We start from the raw sequence: 12,779 nt of genomic DNA, 5'->3' as shown, positions 1-12,779 counted from the left end.
TATGTACAGTTGAAGTCGGAAGTGTACATACACTTAGGTTGGAGTCATTAAAACTAGTTTTTCAACCACTCCACAAATTTATTGTTAACAAACTATAGTTTTGGCAAGTCGGTTAGGACATCTACTTTGTGCATGACAAAAGTAATTTTCCCAACAGTTGTTTACAGACAGATTATTTCACTTATAATTCACTGTATCACAATTCCAGTGGGTCAGAAGTTTACATACACTAAGTTGACTGCCTTTAAACAGCTTGGAAAATTCTAGAAAATGATGTCATGGCTTTAGAAGCTTCTGATAGGCTAATTGACATCATTTGAGTCAATTGGAGGTGTACCTGTGGATGTATTGCAAGGCCTACCTTCAAACTCAGTGCCTCTTTGCTTGACATCATGGGAAAATCAAAAGAAATCAGCAAAGACCTCAGAAAAAAAAATTGTAGACCTCCACAAGTCTGGTTCATCCTTGGGAGCAATTTCCAAACGCCTGAAGGTCCTATATCGACATAACCTGAAAGGCCACTCAGCAAGTAAGAAGCCACTACTTCAAAACCGTCATAAGCCAGACTACGGTTTGCAACTGCACATGGGGACAAAGATCGTACTTTTTGGAGAAATGTCCTCTGGTCTGATTAAACAAAAATAGAACTGTTTGGCCATAATGACCATCGTTATGTTTGGAGGAAAAAGGGGGATGCTTGCAAGCCGAAGAACACCATCCCAACCATGAAGAACGGGGGTGGCAGCATCATGTTGTGGGGGTGCTTTGCTGCAGGAGGGACTGGTGCACTTCACAAAATAGATGGCATCATGAGAAAAGAAAATGATGTGGATATATTGAAGCAACATCTCAAGACATCAGTCAGGAAGTTAAAGCTTGGTCGCAAATGGGTCTTCCAAATGGACAATGACCCCAAGCATACTTCCAAAGTTGTGGCAAAATGGCTTAAGGACAACAAAGTCAAGGTATTGGAATGGCCATCACAAAGCCCTGACCTCAATCCTATAGAAAATGTGTGGGCAGAACTGAAAAAGTGTTTGCGAGCAAGGAGGCCTACAAACCTGACTCAGTTACACCAGCTCTGTCAGGAGGAATGGGCCAGAATTCCCCCCAACTTATTGTGGGAAGCTTGTGGAAGGCTACCTGAAACGTTTAACCCAAGTTAAACAATTTAAAGGCAATGCTACCAAATACTAATTGAGTGTATGTAAACTTCTGACCCACTGGGAATGTGTTGAAAGAAATAAAAGCTGAAATAAATCATTCTCTCTACTATTATTCCGACATTTCACATTCTTAAAATAAAGTGGTGATCCTAACTGACCTAAAACAGGGAATGTTTAGTAGGATTAAATGTCAGGAATTGTGAAAAACTGAGTTTAAATGTATTTGGCTAAGGTGTATGTAAACTTCTGACTTCAACTGTATATCATTTATTTAAAGTATTGTAAAGGATATATTGCTTCTGTCATTATTGCTTGAGTTGGTATAGACATATAGACGAGTGACATGTAGACGAGTGACATGTAGACTAAGCTATGCAAGCCATTCTAATGACCAACACGCGCTAGGCATCTTCAGAGGGGTTTTCTGTTTTTGTTAACGCATGTAATTTAGTGTATTACTTTCCATAGTAACGTTGTAACGTTACGAGTTACTTTAAAAAAGTAACGTTCCCCCAAACACTGAATTTACACATTTGGACTTTTAGATATGATGTTTGACACTTTATCACCTTTTAATTTTGAGTTTGAGAACCTTTTTTTGTTGCAACAACAAAAAGTCTACAACGTTAAAACTTCGACCTCTGTCTGTCCCCAGATTCTGTGATCAGTCTCCAGGATGACCATTGTCCTGCCCAGGACAGCTGTCCCTCTACCCCCTCTAGGATGGCGACACCTCCACCTACTGCAGGTCAGAGATCATTCTATTGTCTGTTATTCTCTATTCTAGTCTGTTATACTCTATTCTAGTCTGTTATACTCTATTATATTATATTATACTCTAGTTTATTATACTCTATTCTAGTCTATTATACTATTCTAGTTTATTATACTCTATTCTAGTTTATTATACTCTATTCTAGTTTATTATACTCTATTCTGTTTTACTCTATTCTAGTTTATTATACTCTATTCTAGTCTCTTATATTATTCTAGTTTATTATACTCTATTCTAGTCTCTTATATTATTCTAGGTTATTATACTCTATTCTAGTCATACTGTGTTCTATTATACTTTATTCTAGTATACTCTACTTTATTATACTCTATTCTAGTCTAGTATACTCTCTTCTAGTTTATTATACTATATTCTATTATACTCTATTTTAGTTTATTATACTCTATTCTAGTTTATTATAATCTAGTTTATTATACTCTATTCTAGTTTATTATAATTTATTATACTCTATTATATTATACTCTATTCTAGTTTATTATACTCTATTCTAGTCATTATACTAAATTCTAGTCTAATATAGTTTATTCTAGTATACTCTATTTTAATTTATTTTATTATACTTTATTCTAGTATTCTCTAGTTTATTATAGTCTATTATACTCTATTCTAGTTTATTATACTCTATTCTAGTATTCTCTAGTTTATTATAGTCTATTATACTCTATTCTAGTTTATTATACTCTATTCTATTATACTCTAGTTTATTCTATTCTATTATACTATATTATAGTTTATTATATGCTATTCTAGTTTATACTCTTCTATTATACTCTAGGTTATTATACTCTATTCTAGTTTATTATACTCTATTCTAGTTTATTATACTCTATTCTGTTATACTCTATTCTAGTTTATTATACTCTATTCTAGTCTCTTATATTATTCTAGTTTATTATACTCTATTCTAGTCTCTTATATTATTCTAGGTTATTATACTCTATTCTAGTCATACTGTGTTCTATTATACTTTATTCTAGTATACTCTACTTTATTATACTCTATTCTAGTCTAGTATACTCTCTTCTAGTTTATTATACTATATTCTATTATACTCTATTTTAGTTTATTATACTCTATTCTAGTTTATTATAATCTAGTATATTATACTCTATTCTAGTTTATTATACTCTATTCTAGTTTATTATAATTTATTATACTCTATTATATTATACTCTATTCTAGTTTATTATACTCTATTCTAGTCATTATACTCAATTCTAGTCTAATATAGTTTATTCTAGTATACTCTATTTTAATTTATTTTATTATACTTTATTCTAGTATTCTCTAGTTTATTATAGTCTATTATACTCTATTCTAGTTTATTATACTCTATTCTAGTATTCTCTAGTTTATTATAGTCTATTATACTCTATTCTAGTTTATTATACTCTATTCTATTATACTCTAGTTTATTCTATTCTATTATACTATATTATAGTTTATTATACTCTATTCTAGTTTATTATACTCTATTCTAGTTTATTATACTCTATTCTATTATATTCTATTATACTCTATTCTATTATACTCTAGTTTTTATACTCTATTTTATTATACTCTATTCTAGTCTATTATACTCTATTTTAGTCTCTTATGGTCTATTCTAGTATAGTATGCTCTATTCTAGTCTATTATGCTCTATTCTAGTCTATGGTCTATTCTAGTCTATTATACTCTATTCTAGTCTATTATGGTCTATTCTAGTTTATTATATTCTACTCTATTATTTTCTATTATATTCTAGTTCAGTTTACTCTATTCTAGTTTATTATGCTCTATTCTATTCTATTATGCTCTATTCTAGTCTATTATACTCTCTTCTAGTTTATTATGCTCTAGTCTATTATACTCTCTTCTAGTTTATTATGCTCTATTCTAGTCTATTCTAGTCTATTATACTCTCTTCTAGTTTATTATACTATATTCTAGTCTATTATACTCTATTCTAGTTTATTATACTCTATTCTATTATACTCTAGTTTATTCTATTCTATTATACTATATTATAGTTTATTATACTCTATTCTAGTTTATTATACTCTATTCTAGTTTATTATACTCTATTCTATTATATTCTATTATACTCTATTCTATTATACTCTAGTTTTTATACTCTATTTTATTATACTCTATTCTAGTCTATTATACTCTATTTTAGTCTCTTATGGTCTATTCTAGTATAGTATGCTCTATTCTAGTATATTATGCTCTATTCTAGTCTATTATGCTCTATTCTAGTCTATGGTCTATTCTAGTCTATTATACTCTATTCTAGTCTATTATGGTCTATTCTAGTTTATTATATTCTACTCTATTATTTTCTATTATATTCTAGTTCAGTTTACTCTATTCTAGTTTATTATGCTCTATTCTATTCTATTATGCTCTATTCTAGTCTATTATACTCTCTTCTAGTTTATTATGCTCTATTCTAGTCTATTCTAGTCTATTATACTCTCTTCTAGTTTATTATACTATATTCTAGTCTATTATGCTCTTCTAGTTTATTATACTCCATTCTAGTCTCTTATACTATTCTAGTTTATTATACTCTATTCTAGTCTATTATGCTCTATTCTAGTCTATTCTAGTCTATTATGCTCTATTCTATTCTATTATGCTCTATTCTAGTTTATTATGCTCTTGTAGTCTATTATACTCTCTTCTAGTTTATTATACTCTCCTAGTTTATTATGCTCTATTCTAGTCTATTATGCTCTATTCTAGTCTATTATGCTCTATTCTAGTCTATTATGCTCTATTCTAGTCTATTATGCTCTATTCTATTCTAGTCTATTATGCTCTATTCTAGTCTATTATGCTCTATTCTAGTCTATTATGCTCTATTCTAGTCTATTATGCTCTATTCTATTCTAGTCTATTATGCTCTATTCTAGTCTATTATGCTCTATTCTAGTCTATTATGCTCTATTCTAGTCTGTTATGATCTATTCTAGTCTATTATACTCTATTCTAGTATATTATGCTCTATTCTAGTCTGTTATGGTCTATTCTAGTATATTATGCTCTATTCTAGTCTTATGGTCTATTATACTCTATTCAAGTCTATTATGGTCTATTATACTCTATTATGGTATATTCTAGTTTATTATATTGTAGTTCAGTTTACTCTATTCTAGTCTATTATACTCTATTCTAGTTTATTATATTCTATTCTATTATTCTCTATTATATTCTAGTTCAGTATACTCTATTCTATTATACTCTAGTCTGTTATACTCTATTCTAGTCTGTTATGGTCTATTCTAGTCTAGTATACTCTATTCTAGTTTATTATACTCTGTTCTATTATTCTCTATTATATTCTAGTTCAGCATACTCTATTCTAGTTTATTATACTCTATTCTAGTCTGTTATGGTCTATTCTAGTTTATTATAATCTATTCTAGTGTATTATACTCTATTCTAGTCTATTATGGTCTATTTTACTATACATTATTTTATTAGTCTATTCTAGATTATACTAGTATACTGTATTTTATTATACTCTATTCTAGTCTATAGTTTATTCTAGTATACTGTATTTTATTATTCTCTATTCTAGTCTATAGTTTATTCTAGTATATTGTATTTTATTATGCTCTATTCTAGTTTATTCTAGTATACTGTATTTTATTATACTCTATTCTAGTTTATACTAGTATACTGTATTTTATTATACTCTATTCTAGTCTATAGTTTATTCTAGTATACTGTATTTTAATATACTCTAGTCTGTGCAATCATTGAAATGTTTCATCTTATTTTGTTGCACGTGGTTACTGTGGCAAGATGTACTACAGTACCCATAATGCTTTGTACCAGCACCTCCGATTTGACAGAAATACACTGTGAAGATAACGCTGTTTCCGTCTCCCGACTCCAGGTAGTACCTCCGTGCACACCTCGTCCTCCAGCAGTTCCCTGGACAGAGGGTCGACCGGCAGGAGAATCCAGCGCTCCCCGGATCAGTTCCAACCCCCAGACAGAGCCCCGGTTCGTAAGGACTGGGTCCCAGACAATCAGCAGCATGTCTGCATGGTCTGCCAGCGAGAACGCTTCACCATGGTGAGAATAAGACCCCCCCGTGAAAGAGTCTGGTCCCCTGTAGCTCAGTTGGTAGAGCATGGCGCTTGTATCTACAAGGTAGTGGGTTCGATTCCCGGGACCACCCAATGTATGCATTAGAGGTCGACCTCTAGTATGCATGCATGACTGTAAGTCGCTTTGGATAAAAGCATCTGCTAAATGGTGTGTGTGTATATATATACATATATATATATATATATATATATATATATATATATGTGTGTGTGTGTGTGTGTGTGTGTGTGTGTGTGTGTGTGTGTGTGTGTGTATATATATATATTTATTATATTATAGAGTGGAATGGCTAAATCTCTCAAAGTAAAAATAAGCCACTTGAGTGAGTGGCGGATAAATGAAGGGGTGAGTGGCGGATAAATGAAGGGGTGAGTGGCGGATAAATGAAGGCGTGGGTGAGTGGCGGATAAATGAAGGGGTGAGTGGCGGATAAATGAAGGCGTGAGTGAGTAGCGGATAAATGAAGGGGTGAGTGGCGGATAAATGAAGGGGTGAGTGAGTGGCGGATAAATGAAGGGGTGAGTGAGTGGCGGATAAATGAAGGCGTGAGTGAGTGGCGGATAAATGAAGGGGTGAGTGGCGGATAAATGAAGGGGTGAGTGGCGGATAAATGAAGGGGTGAGTGGCGGATAAATTGAAGGGGTGAGTGGCGGATAAATGAAGGGGTGAGTGGCGGATAAATGAAGGCGTGAGTGAGTAGCGGATAAATGAAGGGGTGAGTGAGTGGCGGATAAATGAAGGGGTGAGTGAGTGGCGGATAAATGAAGGGGTGAGTGAGTGGCGGATAAATGAAGGCGTGAGTGAGTGGCGGATAAATGAAGGCGTGAGTGAGTGGCGGATAAATGAAGGGGTGAGTGAGTGGCGGATAAATGAAGGGGTGAGTGAGTGGCGGATAAATGAAGGGGTGAGTGAGTGGCGGATAAATGAAGGGATGAGTGGCGGATAAATGAAGGGATGAGTGGCGGATAAATGAAGGCGTGAGTGAGTAGCGGATAAATGAAGGGGTGAGTGAGTGGCGGATAAATGAAGGGGTGAGTGAGTGGCGGATAAATGAAGGGGTGAGTGAGTGGCGGATAAATGAAGGGGTGAGTGAGTGGCGGATAAATGAAGGGGTGAGTGGCGGATAAATGAAGGGGTGAGTGGCGGACACTAAATGGCTCCTACAAAGAGAAAATGGTGGCATTGGTTTCCCACAGACAGATTAAGACTACTCATTGGTTCCCCACAAACAGATTAACACTACTCATTGGTTCCCCACAAACAGATTAAGACTACTCATTGGTTCCCCACAAACAGATTAAGACTACTCATTGGTTCCCCACAAACAGATTAAGGCGACTCATTGGTTTCCCACAAACAGATTAAGACTACTCATTGGTTCCCCACAAACAGATTAAGGCGACTCATTGGTTCCCCACAAACAGATTAAGGCGACTCATTGGTTTCCCACAAACAGATTAAGGCGACTCATTGGTTTCCCACAAACAGATTAAGACTACTCATTGGTTTCCCACAAACAGATTAAGGCGACTCATTGGTTCCCCACAAACAGATTAAGACTACTCATTGGTTTCCCACAAACAGATTAAGACTACTCATTGGTTCCCCACAAACAGATTAAGGCGACTCATTGGTTCCCCACAAACAGATTAAGATTACTCATTGGTTCCCCACAAACAGATTAAGACTACTCATTGGTGTTTAGTACAGGAATAGACTTAATCTGTGTTGGGTGAAACCGGCTCATGATTTGTTGTGTGAAACGGACTCTCCATTCCATCCCGTTGTCCTCCTCAGTTCAACAGGCGTCACCACTGCAGGAGGTGTGGTCGTCTGGTGTGTCATGCCTGCTCCGACCACAAGATGGCGGTAGAGGGCTGCACCGAGGAGGAGAAGAGAGTGCGCGTGTGTGACCAGTGTTACAGCTACTTCCATCCAGAGTAAGACCCTTTAGACCCTACTGGCAGTAACAACCTACTCACTGCTTTATTCACTGTGCTGTGTCACTATGTCGATCCAAGGTAACATGTCACTGATTTTCCTGTTTTGTTTGTATCATCACAGTTCTGATGACACGCTGGAACAAGCTGAAGGTAAAAGGGTGCTGTCATATTCATTACAGACGTTAGTATAAAATGTCTTCCTAAGGCCTCTTCAGCTACTGTAATGTTAAGGTTTATTTGACATGGGGACAATGCACATTGATCAACATTCTGTAAATGTCCCAGATTTAACTAGCCGGTTAGCTAATTCCAATTTGTAGTCCTTGGATAGTGTGTGACTCGCTCTCTCTCTCCCCTCTTCCTCTCTCTCTCACTCCTCGTCTTCCTCCCTGTCCCCCTCTCTCCCTCTCTCTCTCCCCTCACTCCTCGTCTTCCTCCCTGTCCCCCTCTCTCCCTCTCTCTCTCCCCTCTTCCTCTCTCTCCCCTCCCCCCTCTCCCCGCTCCCTCTGACTCCTCGTCTTCCTCCCTGTACCCCTCTCTCCCTCTCTCCCCCCTCTCCCCGCTCCCTCTCACTCCTCGTCTTCCTCCCTGTCCCCCTCTCTCCCTCTCTCTCTCCCTGTCCCCCCCTCTCTCCCTCTCTCTCTCCCCTCCCCCCTCTCCCCGCTCACTCTCACTCCTCGTCTTCCTCCCTGTCCCCCTCTCTCTCTCTCCCCTCTTCCTCTCTCTCCACTCCTCGCTCCCTCTCACTCCTCGTCTTCCTCCCTGTCCCCCTCTCTCCCTCTCTCTCTCCCCTCTCCCCGCTCCCTCTCACTCCTCGTCTTCCTCCCTGTCCCCCTCTCTCCCTCTCTCTTTCCCCTCTTCCTCTTCCTCTCTCTCTCCCCTCTTCCTCTCTCTCTCACTCCTCATCTTCCTCCCTGTCCCCCTCTCTCCCTCTCTCTCTCCCCTCCCCCCTCTCCCTGCTCCCTCTCACTCCTCATCTTCATCCCTGTCCCCCTCTCTCCCTCTCTCTCTCCCCTCTTCCTCTCTCTCCCTCCCCGCTCCCTCTCACTCCTCGTCTTCCTCCCTGTCCCTCTCTCTCTCTCCCCCTCTCTCCCTGACCCAGTTGCAGGTAGTCCTATATCTACAGAGGGAGTGTTAGATTCAATGCTTCACCTGCCAGAGGTCACTCACCGTCAGTTTCACCTCAGCACCAACCCTACAGACAACCTGCAACTACAGACAGAGTTCTACTATGAACAGGTCAGTTATATTATAACTACAGACAGATTCCTACAATGAACAGGTCAGTTATATTATAACTACAGACAGATTCCTACAATGAACAGGTCTGTTATATTATAACTACAGACAGATTCCTACAATGAACAGGTCTGTTATATTATAACTACAGACAGATTCCTACAATGAACAGGTCAGTTATATTATAACTACAGACAGAGTTCTACTATGAACAGGTCTGTTATATTATAACTACAGACAGATTCCTACAATGAACAGGTCTGTTATATTATAACTACAGACAGATTCCTACAATGAACAGGTCTGTTATATTATAACTACAGACAGATTCCTACAATGAACAGGTCTGTTATATTATAACTACAGACAGATTCCTACAATGAACAGGTCTGTTATATTATAACTACAGACAGATTCCTACAATGAACAGGTCAGTTATATTATAATTACAGACAGATTCCTACAATGAACAGGTCAGTTATATTATAATTACAGACAGATTCCTACAATGAACAGGTCAGTTATAACTACAGACAACAGGAACACCAAGGTAACCTGCCTAAATGACTACCGACCCGTAGCACTCACGTCTGTAGTCATGAAGTGTTTTGAAAGGCTGGTCATGGCTCACATCAACACCATTATCCCAGAAACCCCTAGACCCACTCCAATTTGCATACCGCCCTAACAGATCCACAGATGATGCCATCTCTATTGCACTCCACACTGCCCTTTCCCACCTGGACAAAAGGAACACCTATGTGAGAGAATGCTATTCATTGACGACAGGTCAGTGTTCAACACCATAGTGCCCTCAAAGCTCATCAATAAGCTAAGGACCCTGGGACTAAACACCTCTCTCTGCAACTGGATCCTGGACTTCCTGACGGGCCCCCCCACCCCCAGGTGGTGAGGGTAGGTAGCAACACATCAGCCACGCTGACCATCAACACGGGGGCCCCTCAGGGGTGTGCGCTTAGTCCCCTCCTGTACTCCCTGTTCACCCACGACTGCATGGCCAAGCACGACTCCAACACCATCATTAAGTTTGCAGACGACAACAGTGGTAGGCCTGATCACCGACAACGATGAGACGGCCTATAGGGAAGAGGTCAGAGACCTGGCCGTGTGGTGCCAGGACAACAACATCTCCCTCAATGTGAGCAAGACAAAGGAGATGATCGTGGACTACAGGAAAAAGTAGGGCTGAGCACGCCCCCGTTGAGATCGACAGAGCCGTAGTGGAGACGGACCACATCAATAAGGACCTATCCTGGTCCAAACACACCAACACAGTCGTGAAGAGGGCACGACAACGCCTCGTCCCCCTCAGGAGGCCGAGAAGATTTGTCATGGGTCCTCCGATCCTCAGAAGGTTCTACAGTTGACAGCATCTTGATTGGCTGCATAATGTCTTGGTTTGACAACTGCTCGGCAACCGACCGCAGGGCGCTCAGAGCTAGTGTGTACGGCCCAGTAATCACTGGGGCTGAGCTCCCTGCCATCCAGGACCTCTATACTAGGCGGTGTCAGAGAAAGGTCCAAAGAATTCAGCCACCCAAGTCAGACTGTTCTCTCTGCTACCGCACGGCAAGCGGTACCGGAGTGCCAAGTCGGGGACCAAAAGGCTTCTGAACAGCTTCTAACCCAAAAGCCGGGGCGGCAGGTAGCCTAGTGGTTAGAGCATTGGGCCAGTAACCGAATGGTTGCAAGATCGAATCCCTGAGCTGACAAGGTAAAAATCTGTCGTTCTGCCCCCTGAACAAGCCAGTTAACCCACTGTTCCCCGGTAGGCCGTCATTGTAAATAAGAATTTGTTCTTAACTGACTTGCCTAGTTAAATAAAGTTAAAATATATATATTTTTTTAAAGCCATAAGACTGCTGAACAGTTAATAAGGCTACCATGACTTTCTGCTTTTCAGCCCCTACCTACATGTACATAGTACCTCAATCACCCCGACTACCTCATACCTCAGTACACTGACTCGGTACCGGTACTCCTTGTATATTGCCTCATTATTGTTATTATATTGTGTTACTATTTTAGTTTTATATTTTATTTTGACCTCTGTCCCTGTCTCCAGGCTCTGTTTGACCTCTGTCCCTGTCTCCAGGCTCTCAGTTTGACCTCTGTCCCTGTCTCCAGGTTCCCAGTTTGACCTCTGTCCCTGTCTCCAGGCTCTGTTTGACCTCTGTCCCTGTCTCCAGGTTCCCAGTTTGACCTCTGTCCCTGTCTCCAGGTTCCCAGTTTGACCTCTGTCCCTGTCTCCAGGTTCCCAGTTTGACCTCTGTCCCTGTCTCCAGGTTCCCAGTTTGACCTCTGTCCCTGTCTCCAGGCTCCCAGTTTGACCTCTGTCCCTGTCTCCAGGTTCCCAGTTTGACCTCTGTCTCCAGGTTCCCAGTTTGACCTCTGTCCCTGTCTCCAGGTTCCCAGTTTGACCTCTGTCCCTGTCTCCAGGCTCCCAGTTTGACCTCTGTCCCTGTCTCCAGGTTCCCAGTTTGACCTCTGTCTCCAGGTTCCCAGTTTGACCTCTGTCCCTGTCTCCAGGTTCCCAGTTTGACCTCTGTCCCTGTCTCCAGGTTCCCAGTTTGACCTCTGTCCCTGTCTCCAGGTTCCCAGTTTGACCTCTGTCCCTGTCTCCAGGCTCTCAGTTTGACATGTTTTGTTTGACCTCTGTTCCTGTCTCCAGGCTCCCAGTGCGTCTCTATGTGTGGCCATCCTGTCCCTCCATAGTGACCAGACAGCCTGTGGACACCAGCTAATTGGACACTGCCGCTCACTGTCCCGTAAACTAACCAATCCCGAGGTGGACGCCCGCCTCCTCACCGACGTCATGCGCCAGCTTCTGTTCAGCGCCAAACTGATGTTCGTCAAGGTGGGCCGCAGCCAGGACCTGGCCCTGTGTGACAGGTGAGAGGACTACATTACCCATAATGCCCTGTGTGACAGGTGAGAGGACTACATTCCCCATAATGCCACGTGTGACAGGTACGAGTACTACAGTACCCATAATGCCCTGTGTGACAGGTGAGGGGACTACATTACCCATAATGCCCTGTGTGACATGTGAGAGTACTACATTACCCATAATGCCCTGTGTGACAGGGGAGAGGTACTACGGTACCCATAATGCCCTGTGTGACATGTGAGAGTACTACGGTACCCATAATGCCCTGTGTGATAGGGGAGAGGTACTACAGTACCCATAATGCCCTGTGTGACAGGTGAGAGGTACTACAGTACCCATACTGCCCTGTGTGACAGGTGAGAGTACTACAGTACCCATAATGCCATGTGTGACCGGTGAGAGTACTACATTACCCATAATGCCCTGTATGACCGATGAGAGTACTACATTACCCATAATGCCCTGTATGACATGTGAGAGTACTACATTACCCATAATGCCCTGTATGACATGTGAGAGTACTACATTACCCATAATGCCCTGTATGACATGTGTGAGTACTACATTACCCATAATGCCCTGTATGACATGTGAGAGTACTACATTACCCATAATGC

The 12,779-nt window shown here is 40.2% G+C and overlaps 1 protein-coding gene across 3 annotated transcripts in view; it reads left to right on the top strand.

Moving 5' to 3' along the window:
- Positions 1-12,779, top strand: part of zfyve26 (zinc finger, FYVE domain containing 26) — a 104,338-nt gene that overhangs the window by 71,975 nt on the left and 19,584 nt on the right. For 2 of the 3 annotated variants that reach the window (XM_071382504.1, XM_071382506.1), the window contains exons 28-33: positions 1,822-1,914; positions 5,852-6,033; positions 7,867-8,009; positions 8,134-8,162; positions 9,115-9,251; positions 11,944-12,164. In XM_071382504.1, the coding sequence (XP_071238605.1) occupies positions 1,822-1,914; positions 5,852-6,033; positions 7,867-8,009; positions 8,134-8,162; positions 9,115-9,251; positions 11,944-12,164 (805 nt within the window). The remainder of the gene's footprint in view (positions 1-1,821; positions 1,915-5,851; positions 6,034-7,866; positions 8,010-8,133; positions 8,163-9,114; positions 9,252-11,943; positions 12,165-12,779) is intronic. The other variant, XM_071382505.1, reaches the window with a different exon arrangement.

The sequence above is a fragment of the Salvelinus alpinus genome, chromosome 34 (assembly GCF_045679555.1).
Source record: "Salvelinus alpinus chromosome 34, SLU_Salpinus.1, whole genome shotgun sequence".
Classification (NCBI taxonomy): Eukaryota; Metazoa; Chordata; class Actinopteri; order Salmoniformes; family Salmonidae; genus Salvelinus; species Salvelinus alpinus.
This window is presented reverse-complemented; position numbering and strand designations above follow the sequence as displayed.